Source organism: Melanerpes formicivorus, unplaced genomic scaffold, assembly GCF_026170545.1.
Source record: "Melanerpes formicivorus ecotype bairdi unplaced genomic scaffold, bMelFor1.0.p_v2 SCAF_1, whole genome shotgun sequence".
Taxonomy (NCBI): Eukaryota; Metazoa; Chordata; class Aves; order Piciformes; family Picidae; genus Melanerpes; species Melanerpes formicivorus.
Window position 1 is genome coordinate 46,427,807 of NW_027142353.1, and position 16,013 is coordinate 46,443,819.

Here is a 16,013-nt window from a genome sequence, read left to right on the forward strand (position 1 = left end):
TAATGTAGGATTTTATAGTGAAAAAAGCTTTGTAACTATCAAAAAATGCTCTGAAAACTACAGAAGGAAAGATATCAGCCTTTGAAATGTTAGCTGAGGAGGAATTATGTAGCCAGAAGGGTATCAATAAAGCCTGAAGGACATATCCAAGGAAACAAAGAAGCTTTAGAACTGCATGCAGTTGTTACTTACACCTTGGATCATATGAAGGTGCTAGACACACAGGAAAAAAATGCAGAAACTGAGTCTTCCATAATTAAAGGACCAAATCAGTCGAGCTTCAGCAGAACCTCCCAGAGATTCTCACAAATACAAGGGGCAGCAGGAGATAATGATCTGTAACAATCCCCCAAGATAAAGTAGAAGAGCAGATCTCTTTGGTCACAGAAAAAGAGCATGTCATTTCACCTTCACTGTCAGAAGATAAAATCTGAAAGAAATAATCATAAATTCAGGGAAAACAATCTCATTAGAAAATGTCTCTCAGAAGAATGGCACAATGGTGAAGTTAGAATCATCACATATTTCTAGCTTGGTTCCTTTAGATAGAAATTAGTATTCAGGAAAGGAAATCTTGTCAAAGGAATGAATTAAATAGACAATGTTCAGGTGACATTTCTAAGTATGAAGATTATGGAAGTCAGCATCACAATAATTGCAAAGTTAAAAAAAAATGAAAATACCTATTACCTCAAACATGAAAGCATCAGCAGAATACCACAAATGCAGGGAAGAATCTTTATGTCTTCCACAGACACACACATGCAATCATATTTTCCCCAAACTGTCCAAACCAAGAGAACAATTAAAACTATTCAGATATATATTGTTTCCTTTTATAAAAGGCAAGTATTGTCAATTGTATTGAGTATTCAGAGTTGCTGTAGCGTGGAAATCTGTGAGTCTGCGAAATTACCTAAATGTGCGATAGTATACAGTATAGTACATATAAAAGTGTTGGTTGGTTGGCTTTTTTTTTTTTTTTTAATTTGTTTTGGGCTTTTTGTTGGTTTGAGTTTTTTGCTGTTAGTTTTTGTTGGTTGGTTGTTTTTTGTTTCTTTGTGTGTTTTGTTTTCTCATTAAATCAGAACAAACAGAAAACTTTGTATATGGAAAGTCAGGATATCAATAAATTTGTCAGAATGATTATGTTACATGGACCATCACTGGGAACACCAACATTCAAAGAAATTAGTGAAACAATACTGAATTATTTGGAGTTCAGGAGAATTCTGAATCTAGACAATGTAGGCACACAGGTATTAGTATTGCTAGATTTTATGAGTACTTTAATTCATAGAATTGGATTTGGATTGCAGGGACATCTTCAACTAGATCAGGTTGCTCAGAGCCTCCTCTAACCTGGAATACTTCCAGAGAGGGGAGTTCTACCACCTCTCTGGACAACACATTGCATCACTGCTCTCATTGTAGATAAAAAACACCTTCCTTATATCTAGTCTAAATTTATCCTCTTCTATTTTAAAAACATTACCTCTTGTCCTGTCATAAGTCTTGATAGAAAGACTGTTCCCATCTTTTTTATAGGTCTCCATTAATTACTGAAAGGATACAATAAGGTCTCCCTGGAGCATTCTCTTCTCCAAGCTGAACAAACCCAACTTCTCAGCCTTTTCATCCCTCTGATCACTTACTGTGCCACTCTTCTGGACCCACTGTAAGGGGTTAACATAATCTTCCACCCTCCCTCTCTACTCTCTCTCTCTCTCTCTTCCACTGTCTGGGGATAAACAAAAGGGCAGGGAGGTAGAGTTTTAGTTGAGATAAATGGCATTTTGCTACTCTATTGCAGGGATATCAGATTGCATAGGGAGTGAAAAAAAGGAAAGGGGAAAATACAGAAACAGGTATCCATGCTAAAAGGAGGCCTCACCAAGCCCCTACACAAAATCAAAACTGGAAAAAGCAAGGCACTCAACTTGAAAACAAGGAACTTTGCAAACTACATAACATCCCACAAGTCTCACAAATCCCAGCAATGTCCACTCCTGTCATCCAGAAAGCATTGCTCAGAATGGTGCAGGAAATACTATCCAGCTTAAACTGATACGCCCACTCAAACAGGTTCATGTATTCTCTGTGCTGAGGACTCCAAAGCTGGATGCACTACTCCAGGTGAGGTCCCACCAGAGTAGAGCAGAGGAGCAGAATCACATCCCTCAACTATCAGGTAGGATGTTCTTCTTTTGACATGATTTGATAGGATAGGATTTACCTAGGATAGGATTTGCCTTCTGAGCTGTGAGCTGGCTCATATCCAGCTTTTCATGCACCAGTACCAATTATCCCTTCATTGAAACTGGGATTTCCCTGATCTGATTTCTACCAGGTTGGTAGTTTCCAAGGTCCCCCTTTCTACCCATTTAAAAATGGGTGCAATTCCCAGTCACCACAGTTTTCATCTAACTGCCATGAGTTTTCAAATATGGAGAGTAGCTTGGCAGCTGCCTCATCCATAAGGACCGTGGGATGCAAGTCATCAGGCCCCATAGACTTCTAAGTTCAGGTTCCTTAGGTGATTCCAGATGTAATTGTCTCTTAGAGTGGGAGGAACTTTTCTCCCCTAGTTCTTGTTGTCTATCCCCTCAAGATGTGTGGGAAGAGAAGTTGCCAGTGAAGACAGAGGAAAAAAATTTGTTGAGTACCTCAGCCTTCTCCGAGTCGGTTTTTACCATCTTGCCAGTCTTGCTTCTCAGGGTGGTTACACTTTCATTGACTTTCCTGTTCTGGCCAAGATAGCTGTACAAGCCTTTATTATTATTCTCCATGTCCCTCGCAGAGTTCAGATCCAGCTGTGCCTGGGCCTTCCTGATTCCATCCCTATGAAGATATACAACATCCCCATCCTTTTCCCAGGATACCTGTCCCTGCTTCCATTGCTTCTGCATTTCCTTCATGCCCATTAGTTTGACTAGCAGGTCTTGGCTCAGTCACATCAGTCTCTTGCCTTTGCCTGATTCCTTACACCTGGGGATTGAGAGCTACCATATAACTGTCGTGGATATGCCCTCAGAAATGCGCGGCAGATCCATCAATGAAAATATAAGTTTATTTATATATACACAAACTCTGCAACGGGGTATTTACAATCGCCCTTCACAGGTATCAATATTCGGTTAGTAGAACTATCTTTACAGAATGTTATGTATGGGCATTTAAATCTAAATGATTCACTGAACTTATAATCTAAACTGAGTCAGAGAGTGGTGGGGGAGGGGTTGGTCAGTGACCGGCAACCCTCCACCCGGAGCAATATAAACGCTATCCTAACTGAAGCTCTACAAAAGGGCTTGGCTTACTCACAAGCTGAGAATTTCGTGGAGTCTTTCCTCAATAATGTTTATAATCCAGACAACGTGGCACAGATGTGCCGTAATAAGGAGACAGGAAATGGCGCCGGCCGCGTGGCCGCACCACGTGGCTCTGCTGTTCTCTCCCAGGATACAAAAGTTTCCTCACTCGGAGGGGGGCAGTGGCAGGTCAGCAACGCTGGTTCACACGGGCTACCAGGTTTTCTCCTACGATGGATCACGCAGCGGTTGATCCCACGGAGTGCTGTCCACGGCACCGCACGCAGCTGGGTGATAGTGGCAAAAGGACCACGAGGCCTCCCGAAGCACTGGCTGGCACGCACGCACACACACAGGCTCCAACACCGAGGTGGGGGGCTCATTTACCAAACGACCCCTATTTACCATTTGCCCCAGTGAATACTGGCCCAATAAGCATCTGTTGCCAACGCAAACATTAACCAATGAACTAACACCTACCAAATATGGCCTGAGTATATGCTATACTCGGGGAAACAAACATATAGCCTGCCTCTAGTACTGCAGGGGTGAGACCACACCCAGGTAGGCTGTTTACCTGGACTCAGTGGCACCTGGATCCCCCCTGCTGCCTCCAGAAAGGAGGGGGGGACAAAGGAGGGTTAACACATACAGAAATATATCCTACCCAAATGTTTAGGGCACAATCCTGATCATAAGCATCCTTCACTACAATAACTTCATCAAGTATTACTATAAGGAAGCAGTCCTGTACCAAACTCTATTTCTGAACAAATAATTTCTTATATATCACAGTATTGAAAAATGGAGTAAGTATTTTCTTTCAAAATCTGGTTTACTTCATTTTTGCACTGGCACATGCTGCTGAAATGTTCAAATTTCATATTTTGGAATAAAAATGAATGGAAACAAAAGAAACTTCAATGATTTACTTAACTATACTTTCTTGAAAATTAGTTTCTGTGATATTTTATTCTCAGATGGAAATCTGCTTGTTTAAGTTGCTGTCCTACCACAGATCCCACTTTCCTTTTATTGTGCCACAACTATTACATTTTAAGGAACTGTGCCTATGTTTCAACAGCCATCATTCTTTTATTGTTTTTTAAATATTTGCAGTTATTTAAAACAAACAGTTAGGACAAACTTAATAAAGAAACAAGATCCTTTGAGATAACTACTGTAAACTGCAAGGGAGAAGGAAACTCGGGAAAAAAATAAAAAGTACAGTTACTTTTGGGGTGTCCAAACAAAACAAAACAAAACAAAAGTTTATTTTTGCACCAGAAAAAATGCTTAGCACTCTCTGAAATATGAAATATCTTTAGCTGAGCACTAAGAAATCAATTTGAATTTTGAAAAAAAATATTTTTTGCAGAAAACCTTAAACTTTTCTCCCTCACATTTAAACCAGTCTTGTAAAAGTGCACACGGGCATCTGCAAACAAGTGGAATTCATCAACTTAGCTTGGTATCAGATGAATGTCATCAAAGTGCACCAGCACATATCTAGGCATTGATTTAAACTTATTTAAACAAACAAACAATCAAATAAAAACTTTATCTTTCTTTTAAAAAATTTATTATTGTTATTGTTATTATACTTAACAGATTTGTGGGATTTATTTATTTTACTTAGTTCTAGGATTATATCACTGCTCCTCATAAACTATTTTAGTATAAACTGGAAAAGTATAATAGCAAATAATTGTTGTTTTTTCATGTAGCTGTATTCTGTGAATATAAATGCCAATCTTTCCATATCCTCAATCTTCTAATTTTTTTCATTTAACGTCAGTAAAATTCATTTTTTAATGTTAGAGGGTTTAGCCACAGGAGAAAAGACAAATACAGCCAAACAGGGACTTGAAGCTTGAGGGAAAGAATTGGAAACATTGCATTTCTTTCTATAGGGTCTTATATGTTCAAAGTGATGTACATTCATTAGCAAAAAATATTTCCTTCTCTGGTGTTAATTACTGAGACAAGTAGCAAAATGTTAGTAGCAGTGATGTGCATATACACTACACAATATAGTACAATGTATTAACTAGCCTGTGAGTAAGAAAGAAAATTAACTTTGCAAATACTGCAGGAATGCAAAAGCAGCAAGAAGGGGAAATACCATTGCAAAGTACATGAAGAAAATATCTGAAGAAAATATCTGGCTATAATATTTTGGAGTGCTTTAATTTTCATAGTGAAAGGATATTTTTCAATGATTAATCATCATTTGCTCTCATTCAATTTGTTGCCTGTATTCAAAGAAAAGAGCAACTATCTGTGGACTGAATTTCATTTAAATATTATTAGCAAGTCATCTTTCATTGTAACCTTATTTGTTCCCATTAGTAGGCTTCTAAATTACTGAACTTGAGCACTGTGTCTTTCTCACATGCTGTACATGGTGAAAAGTGTGATCTCTCAAACATTTCTTGGAATTTCTCTTTTCCCTCTAGGCAGTCCCTAACTAGAATTTTAACATGATTTTCCACTGGTTTCCTTTGTTCTACACATCTGTGGCAACATTTTTTGTGTTTGTTTTTTTGTTTTAATTGATTCCCCACTAGTTTTAATTTTTCAGTGAGAAAGACAAAGCTCCAGAATATTTATAAGAATAACATCTGTTCATTTCCACAGAGAAAATCTTATTTTATGCATTATTTTCTCATTCCACTGCTAACTAACAAGTGAGGAAAAATTGAACTATCTTCTGGCAGAAGGGAGAGAAATAGCAATATTATTTATTTTTTTAGCTGAAATAATACAGTTGTTTGAAATTCTACCAGAGGAATTATATTTAAATACTTTGAAACAAACAAAAATATGATGTTCAAAGGTAATTAGAGGACATCATCTTCTTCATTTACATCATATTTCCCATACTCTAATGTATGGGCTGCTAGTATGACAAAGCTCCAAACAATTTTTTGAATAACTGAAAATGGATGTTAGAATTGTGTTGGGTTTGTGTCTGGTAGGGGTTGGTAGTGGGGTAGGGAGCTACTGTCATGTCTCCTGTAAGAAGTTTCAAGAAGCTCATCCAGCTCCAAGTTGGATCGATCTGTGTCTAACCAAGGCTCAGCCAATCAGTACATCTGTAAAAACAAATTTCAGAGGGGAAATGCTTTTGGGTGAAGATTTGTTTTGTTTTGTTTTGTTTTGTTTTTCATGGGTTCTTTTGTTTTGGAGAAGAGGGGGATGTGACAGAGACAACTATGTGTACACAGGTCAGTAAGGAAGGAGCAGGAGAGCCATGCTGGAGTAGCCATTTCCCCAAGGCCTATGCTGAGATGGCAGGCTGAGTTTTTGTAGACTTTAAAGATCAACAGTAGGGCAGAATCCTGCCGGAAGCCAGAGGAGGACACCATGTTTTAGCAGGATACTTTGTCCAAAGAAATCTGTGACTCTGAGGGAGGGCCGCATTGAAATAGTCTATCATGGAGAGCACAATTGCACACAGAAGAGACAAGTCCTCCATGGTGGGGATGCCATATTGCAGCAGGGGAGAACTGTGAGTTTTCCTTCTGATGAGGAAGGAGAAAGAGAAACAACATGTATCAGACTGGGACTGGCCACGAACCCCATTCCTTGCCCCTCTGAACCAATGAGGAGGAGGAAGCAAGTGAGATGGACCTAGAAAGAGAGGAGGTTGGTGTGATAGTGTAATGGGTTGGGGCAGAACCCCTCCCCACTACGGGCAGAAATAACGACTCAGACAAACGGATTGCAAAAGTGATGGCAAGTTTAAAATGGGAAAACAATAAAAAACAGCAATGAAAGTTTTACAGAGAACCACAAGCACCGTGACAAAAGAGAGAGATCCCAGAACATACCCAAGAACGTCCCATCCCCACCTGGGGGTACACCTGAAACACCCCCCCCAGGGCTCTTTCTCCCCCCCCCCCCCCCCCCCCCCCCCGCCATCCTGTGCAGTGGCATCTGGGCCAGCACCCAGCCTAAACCACCACAGATGGATAAGGTTATTAATTATGATTTATGAAAAATTAATAATAGCATTTGTATTATTTATAAATATCAGAAATTGTTAATTATATTGCATCAATATTTGTATGCAGATTCTAGTGCACAGTTGTGGATATATCTCATAAACTGGCACAGTTTAACAATTTTGCAACAAATTAGAAAAATACAAAACAGTTATTTGATTAGAAAGTAGAGTGCAATTCTGCCGCTTGTCCACCAGGAGGTGACTCGATGAGATGCTTAGCAGCTTACACAGCGCCGGGGGGAGGGAGTGGGGGGAGGGGGATGGGATGGGGGAGATAGGTGTCAGGCACATACACTTTTAAAGGAATCTTTCATAGTTTCATAGTTTCATTCAGGGTTGGAAGGGACCACAAGGATCATCTAGTTCCAACCCCCTGCCATGGGCAGGGACACCCCACACTAGATCAGGCTGGCCAGAGCCTCATCCAGCCTGCTCTTAAACACCTCCAGGGATGGGGCCTTGACCACCTCCCTGGACAACCCATTCCAGGGTCTCACCACAAACTGGAGATGCTGGGGATTGAACCCAGGACCTCTTACATGCGAAGCAAGCGCTCTCCCACTGAGCTACATTTTGATCACAAATTGTAACTCCAGGCATACCCAGGGGAGGCTGCTTATAAACCATAGGTCACAATTCCATTTGAGCTAAAGCACAGGAATTTTAAACAGAACCAAAACTGGTGTTAAACATGTAGACACTGAAAAGATACAGTTTTGCTTGCTAAACTGGTTGCTAAGTTACTATGCTGGCTGCCAAGGTAGGGCTGGATTCAGCAGGGCTGCAGCTGGTCACTATGGCAACTCAGGGGCTCATGGGTACCCGGTGCTGGCTCACAGAGGTGGTGCTTTCCAGACAGTGGAGGCAAGCCTTCTCGACCTGCTGCGGGGGCGTGGCATAGGGTTCTGCTGACAGGCAGGTTCATGTGGATATGCTCTCTCTCACTTCCCATTGCTGGACGTCCTGCAGAGTCAGCAGGATGTGGTGGGAGGGCAGTTTGCTGGAGAGCACGGGGGGAAGGCTTTCCACTGGGTCAGCTCAGAATGTGAACGAGCCTTGCCAATTTCTCTTGGTGACTGCTTTCTTGTTTCTAGGGTTACAGGGTAGTCCTTTGTGAAGCTGTACAGGGCATTCACGGGTCGTCCTGACAGAGCACAGGAAGTGCTCAGAATTGCTCTGGCACTTAGCTCTTGGCCGTGGAGTGGCAGGCAGCTCCTTTCTGCAGCTCAGTGGCTGGCACACAGAATGGGGCTGAGCACAGTCCTTTCTGTGAGAACAGGCTTTGGCTTGCAGGTCTGCAGCTTCATGCAACAGACACTTAGAACTGCTGAAAGGGTTCCAGACAAGTTCTCTCCCAGCTGGTGAGGCTTACCAGCAGGGTCTCAGTCCTTGTGGGCATGGTGGCAGTTTATTCCTACCAGCAGGAGTGGGGTCTGATTCTAAGCTGTAGCAAAGCAAAATGAAGGACTCATTGCTGGCTCCCAGGGTAAACTGAGGTACGCTGGCTCTTCCCAGGTAGCAGGCTTCTCTACAGACTGCAGACAAAGGCAGAGCATATGCATGAGGGCAGTAGCAGAAGCAAAAGCTATAAAGCAAGAGCAAAAGAGTAATTTGTTTACAATTAGGGTAATAGTTATAAGTCACCCAAGGCTTGTATTTAGCCAATAGTCAAACTTGGTAAACACCATTAGCCAGTGGCAAAGCATGTGGTCAGAGTTATGCCCAAACCTGGAAGAATCACAAGCATCACACAAGGCGAGCATGTGCTATAGTTTACTCCAAAAAAAGGCAGGTTGGGTTGTTTACCCTGGCTTGTTGACACCTGTCCCTTTCTTAGTTCAGCTCTTTGTCAAGTGGATGGGGCCAATCTTTTTGGTGGTGTGCAGTAATAAGACAAGGAACAATGGATACCCACTCCAGAAGGAGGGGGGAGAGGGGAGTTGAGCAAAATATGTTGGGACAAGTTTTGGCAATATTAGGGGCATAATTCTGGGCATGAGCAGCCTTCACCACAGATGGGAAGATGTTTTAAAGATACATTTATTATTGTCCTGCTCAGATTTAGTCAGTAAATTCATGGTAGTTTTGTTTAAATTTAATTTATTTTGTTTTCCCAAGTAAAATCTGGTTTCTGCTTGTGACCGTAATTGGTCAGTGATCTTTCCCTGTCCTTGGCCTTCAAGCCTTTTGCTGTATTTTCTCCTCATCCCACTGGAGTAGGGTAGTAGTGAGTGAGCAACTGCATGGTGTTTAGTGCTGGTTGAGTGGGCTTACACCATGACAAAAATGTGACAGCCATAAAACAGGTTAAAAAAAATTTCGTTGTTTGTTTATTTGAGAGCTATGTGATGTAACTCTGTTGTGGAGGTGCTGTTGGTTTGGTCCTTTAAGAATATCAAAGTAATGCAATAATAAAATATATTTCATTCTCTGGTATCTTCAGAGAGGTTTATTTAAAATATATACACTATGAGAATATGGACACTGTTTTAAGAAGACTCAAGAGGCATTTAGGACCTCATGTAACCATCAGTCTTACTGCCCAAAGTATTGAAAACTTGACATTTTTATCTTCTGAAGGTGATTTTACTTTCATTGTTTCCACACTGACCCAGCGCATGGCTGAAGAGAGAGGAGGCAAAGGTGAGGAGCTCAGCACTGGGAGCTTGCTTTTGGCTTTGCTTTCCTTGTTTTTCAGGCAGTAAGGGGCTGGTGGCTTGGGACCTCCTGAAGAGGGCAGGAGGGGCAGCAGGCTTGGGCAGTGACGTAGCTGGGGGAGGGGTTGCCATGGAAAACGCACGCCAACCAAACAGAACCCAATGCGTGGCTGAAGAGAGAGGAGGCAGCGTGAGGAGCTCAGCTCAGCCTTCTCACTGACAGGGGGAAAAAAAAAAAAAAAAAAAGCCGGGTGAAGAGGGTGGATACTGCAAGATGGTTACTACTAGAGCAAAGGCTAACAGAAGAACAGTGGGCACCCAAACAGAGACCACTCGCAAGCATGCAGATGTACAGGTAGGTGGCTGCAGTGAGTGCTGGAACCTGGCACTCGATATGGAGGATGGAAGGAACAAATCCTGTGTTAGGTGTGAGCAGATCAGTGATCTGATGAGCATGGTGGCCGAACTAAAGGAAGAGGTGGAAAGGCTAAGAGCTATAAGAGATGGTGAAAGGAAAATTGACTATTCCCATAATCTAACCTCTACAAAACCAGAACAGGGGGTAACTCTTAGTGGAACAGGGAGTAACTCTTAGTGGAACACGTAGTTTGATACCTTCCCATCAGCAAGGCTCTCAACCTCCCTGTAATAAACCACATGAGCAGGGCCAATGGGAACAGGTCTCTGCACGATGGAAGAAATGCAAACAGAGAAAGCCTGCTACTTTGAGCAGCATTCTGCCTACAGTGCAATTACAGAATAGGCATGAGGCTTTGCAGGAGGAACAGGTCATCGGTAAGGCTGAGGACTCAAGAAGGTCAGAAGCTGCACCAATGACAGGTTGCCTCAGGCCAGCCATCAAAACTAATCTGGAAAAGAAACCTCGTAGGGTCATCGTTATAGGAGACTCCCTACTGAAGGGAGCAGAGGGTCCAATATGCAGACCAGACCCATTTCATAGAGAGGTCTGCTGCCTCCCTGGTGCCCAAGTAAAGGACATTGTAGGTAAAATACCCAAACTCGTGAGTCCTTCAGACTACTACCTACTTCTGGTCTTCCAGGTGGGTAGTGATGATGCAACAATGAGAGGCTCACAATCAGTTAAAAGAGATTTCAGAACCTTAGGGCAACTGCTAAAGGGATCAGGAGCTCAAGCTGTGTTCTCTGCTATCCCTCTAACATCAGCGATGGATAAGGGAACATTGAGGAAAAGCCAACAGGTCAATTCATGGCTCTGGGGCTGGTGTCATCAACAGGGCTTTGGGTTCTACAATCATGGCTTGGTTTACAAGGCACCAGAGCTGAAAACAACTTATGGGACACATTTGTCCCAGAGGGGGAAAGGGATCCTGGGGCAGGAATTGGCAGGGCTCATTGATAGGGCTTTCAACTAGATTTGAAGGAGGAGGGGCTTAATAGTCTCCTGCTGGCCTATGACAAACAGAGGGGCAGCTCACCAGTAAGGGCTCTCAACTTGCTGCCCTGAGGCAAGCCACGAATGATCCACCAGGACATTCTGTGGAAACCAAGGGGAATTGGCACAAGAGGACGACAGGGCCAGCCCAGCTGAAGTGCTTCTATGTGAATGCACGCAGCTTGGGCAACAAACAGGATGAATTAAGGGCCACGGTGCTGCTGGGATGCCATGACATAGTGGCTATTACTGAAACTTGGTGGGATGATTTCCCATGCCTGGAATGTAAGGATAGATGGGTATAAGCTCTTTAGGAAGGATAGGCAAGGAAGGAAAGGAGGAGGTGTTGCCCTCTATGTCAATAACCAGCTGGAATCAGTGGAGCTCCACCTGGGGAGGGATTATGAGCTGGTTGAGAGTGTATGGGTTAAAATTAAAGGCAAGATAAGGGAAGGAGAAATTACTGTGGGGGTCTCTTACAGGCTACCTGACCAGTACCTCACAAGCATATGAGGCCCTCCACAGGCAAATAGAAGCAGCTTCCAGGTCACAAGCCCCGGTCCTCATGGGACCACCCTGACATCTGCAGGAGGGACAGCACAGCAAGGCACCAGCAATCCAGGATGTTCCTGGAGTGCATAGAAGGCAACTTCCTCCTCCAAATGGTAGAGGGGAGGAGGAGGAAGAACTGCCCACTGTAAGTGCAGATCAGGTTCGTGATCATCTGAAGAACCTGAAAGCGTTCAAGTCCATGGGACCCGACGGGATACACCCACGGGTACTGAGAGAACTGGCAGATGAGGTTGCTAAACCCCTCTCTATTATATTTCAAAAGTCATGGCAATCTGGTGAAGTCCCCACAGACTGGAAAAGGGGAAACATTGCCCCCATCTTCAAAAAGGGTAAGAAGGAGGAACTAGGGAACTACAGGCCAGTCAGTCTCACCTCTGTGCCTGGAAAGATCATGGAGCAGATCCTCCTGGAGTCACTACTCGCTCAAAAGAATAGTGAAGAGGTGATTTGGAACAGTCAGCATGCCTTTGCCAAGGGCAAATCCTGCCTGACCAACCTGGTTGCCTTCTATGAGCAGGTGACAAAATTAATAGATGAGGGGCGAGCAACTGATGTCATTTACCTGGACCTGAGCAAAGCCTTTGACACTGTCCCGCACCACATCCTGGTCTCCAAACTGGTGACACATGGGTTTGATGGGTGGACCACTAGATGGATAAGGAACTGGCTTGATAGCCGCACCCAAAGAGTGGCTGTCAATGGGTCCATGTCCCAGTGGAGGCCAGTGACAAGCGGAGTCCCTCAGGGGTCAGTCCTGGGACCTGTCTTATTCAACATCTTTGTCAGTGACATGGACAGTGGCATTGAGTGCACCCTCAGCAAGTTTGCTGATGACACCAAGCTGTGTGGTGCAGCAGACACGCTGGAGGGAAGGGAGGCCATCCAGAGGGACCTTGACAGGCTGGAGAGGTGGGCACAAGCCAACCTCATGAAGTTCAATAAGAGCAAGTGCAGGGTCCTGCATCTGGGTCGAGGCAATCCCAGGCACAAATACAGGCTGGGCAGTGACTGGCTGGAAAGCAGCCCTGTGGAGAGAGACTTGGGGCTGCTGGTGGACTAAAAGCTCAACATGAGCTCTCAATGTGCACTTGCAGCCCGCAAAGCCAATCAGATACTGGGCTGCATCAGGAGAAGTGTGGCTAGCAGGTCGAGGGAGGTGATCCTCCCCCTCTACTCAGCCCTGGTGAGACCCCACCTGGAGTACTGTGTCCAGTTCTGGAGCCCCTATTACAAGAGGGATGTGGAGGTGCTGGAGCGTGTCCAGAGAAGGGCCACAAGGATGATCAGAGGGCTGGAGCACCTCTCCTATGAGGACAGACTGAAGGAGTTGGGGCTGTTCAGTCTGCAGAAGAGAAGGCTCTGAGGTGACCTCATTGTGGCCTTCCAGTATCTGAAGGGGGCCTACAGGAAGGCTGGGGAAGGACTTCTCAGGATCTCAGGTAGTGACAGGACTAGGGGGAATGGAATGAAGCTGGAGGTGGGGAGATTCAGGCTAGATGTGAGGAGGAGGTTCTTCACCATGAGAGTGGTGAAGCACTGGAATGGGTTGTCCAGGGAGGTGGTCGAGGCCCCATCCCTGGAGGTGTTTAAGAGCAGGCTGGATGAGGCTCTGTCCAGCCTGATCTAGTGTGGGGTGTCCCTGCCCATGGCACGGGGGTTGGAACTAGATGATCCGTGTGGTCCCTTCCAACCCTGAATGAAACTATGAAACTATGAAACTATGAAACTATGAACCAACAAGAAAAGGTGCTATGCTGGACCTTGTTCTCACCAACAGGGAAGGACTGGTAACTAATGTGAAGCTCAGAGACAGCCTTGACTGCAGCGACCATGAAGCAGTTGAATTTAAGATCCTCAGGGCAATCAGGAGGAAGTATTCTAAGCTTACGACCCTAGACTTTAGGCGTGCAGACTTTGATCGCTTGAGGGATCTGATAGCCAAAGTGTCATGGGACAAAGCCCTGGAGGAAAGAGGGACCCAGGACAGCTGGTCAGTATTCAAGGACCACCTCCTCTGTGTCCAGGAGCTATGTATACCAACAAAGAGAAAAGCAGGAAAGAATGCTAGGAGGCCTGCCTGGATGAGCAATTTGCTACTGGACATACTATTACTTAAAAAGAAACTCTACAGGAAGTGGAGAGAAGGACAGCTAGAACAGGGGGTATATAAGGAAGCTGCCCAAGTAGCAAGAGACCTGGTTAGGAAAGCCAAAGCAGAGTTTGAATTGAATCTAGCCAGGGAGGTTAAAGGGAACACTAAGAACTTCTACAGGTATATTAATGGGGAGAAGAAGACTAGGGAAGGTGTGGGCCCCCTCAGAAAGGAAACTGGTGAAATGGTCACAAGTGATGTGGAAAAGGCTGAGGTACTCAATAACTTCTTTACCTCAGTCTTCACTGCAAGGGCCTCTAGCCACACTCCTGATGTCATGGAAGACAATGCCAGGATGGGGAGGACGAACTGCCCATCATAAGTGAAGATCAGGTTCATGATCACCTGAAGAACCTGAAAGTGTTCGAGTCCATGGGACCCGACGGGATACACCCATAGGTACTGAGAGAACTGGCAGATGAAGTTGCTAAACCCCTCTCTATTATATTTCAAAAGTCATGGCAGTCTGGGGAAGTCCCCACAGACTGGAAATGGGGAAATATTACCCCCATTTTCAAGAAAGGTATGAAGGAGGAACCAGGGAACTACAGGCCAGTCAGGCCTTCTATGAACAGGTGACGAAATTAATAGATGAGGGGCGAGCAACTGATGTAATTTACCTGGACCTGAGCAAAGCCTTCGACACTGTCCCACACCACATCCTGGTCTCCAAGCTGTTGACACATGGGTTTGATGGGTGGACCGCTAGATGGATAAAGAACTGGCTTGATGGCCGCACCCAAAGAGTGGTGAAGCCCTGGAACGGGTTGTCCAGGGAGGTGGTTGGGGCGCCATCCCTGGAGGTGTTTAAGACCAGGCTGGATGAGGCTCTGGTCAGCCTGCTCTAGTGTGGGGTGTCCCTGCCCATGGCAGGGGGGTTGGAACTAGATGATCCTTGTCGTCCCTTCCAACCCTGACTGATACTTTGATACTTGCTCGGACTACAGCACTTACTCTATATGTATGATTCTGAAAAATACTGCAGTTTAAGACACATGCAAGGCATGGATAAATAGACATCACAGATGCCATCTACAACAAGCACCACCTGTAAGAACCTGTCAGAGAGCATATATATTGGCAACTACTGTCATTAAAATGCACACCATTTTTATCATAAAAACATTAAGATCTTGTTTGCATCATCCTTAGTATTCCAGCATCTGTGATAAAGCCAGTGGAAAAACCCACAGATCCCAGAAATCATTAGTGTATTTTCCATTACCTGAGACATTAGCTAGCAGTCACTTTGCTCCAATTCTATGCATTGTGCCAGGGTTTCTTTGCTCCATTTATTAAGCTGGTGACACAGGCAGTGTTAACTGTGGCTTTGCAGTCAAAATTGCTTGTTTTCACCTAAGCTGAGAAAGTGGCAGCATACTGATCATCTCTCAATAACTTTCCATCCAAATTTCCTTGGGGAATATGAGGGAGGAAGGGGACTTTTCAGCATGCAACCAGTGAATGAACTGTCAAATCTGAAAACTAAGCTTTCATTCAGCAAAGACTTACCATCTTTTAACCTGAGGCTCTGGCATGTATAGTGTGCTGGGGTAACTATGAAGCAGTGGCAATGGAAAACTGCCTGTGGTGGGGAGAAAGGATTCTCAGAAGAACAAGAAAGCTGAGATCCTAGAATAAAACTTTTCATGTTACTACCCTGCTCCTATGACTTCTTACACCACATGCAACTATGCAGATAACTAAGGCACTGATCAGGATCCACTCAAACTGTTCTAGGCACGAGCCATAGTTTATTTAGATTTGCAGAAAAGATGCAAATTAAGATATCTCGATAGCATATTCTCTGCCCTAAAGGAAGGGTTCACTGATAGGATTCAGCAGATGGAGCTGCAGTTGGCAATACTGAGCTGCACTCAGCCCAGCATGGCAC

The 16,013-nt window shown here is 44.3% G+C and overlaps 1 protein-coding gene and 1 non-coding gene across 5 annotated transcripts in view; both read right to left on the reverse strand.

Moving 5' to 3' along the window:
• Positions 1-222: 222 nt before the first annotated feature.
• Positions 223-16,013, reverse strand: part of PUDP (pseudouridine 5'-phosphatase) — a 104,231-nt gene continuing 88,440 nt past the window's right edge. Inside the window, exon 4 of one of the 4 annotated variants that reach the window (XM_068141735.1) lies at positions 223-430. In XM_068141735.1, coding sequence (XP_067997836.1) covers positions 281-430 — 150 coding nt within the window. In that variant the 3' untranslated portion in view covers positions 223-280. Of the gene's footprint in view, positions 431-8,760; positions 8,859-15,609; positions 15,705-16,013 lie in introns of those variants that run through there. The other 3 variants (XM_068141770.1, XM_068141753.1, XM_068141745.1) reach the window with 3 other exon arrangements.
• On the reverse strand, positions 7,822-7,899 carry TRNAA-CGC (transfer RNA alanine (anticodon CGC)). The gene has a single exon. It is a non-coding gene; the product is annotated as a tRNA-Ala (tRNA).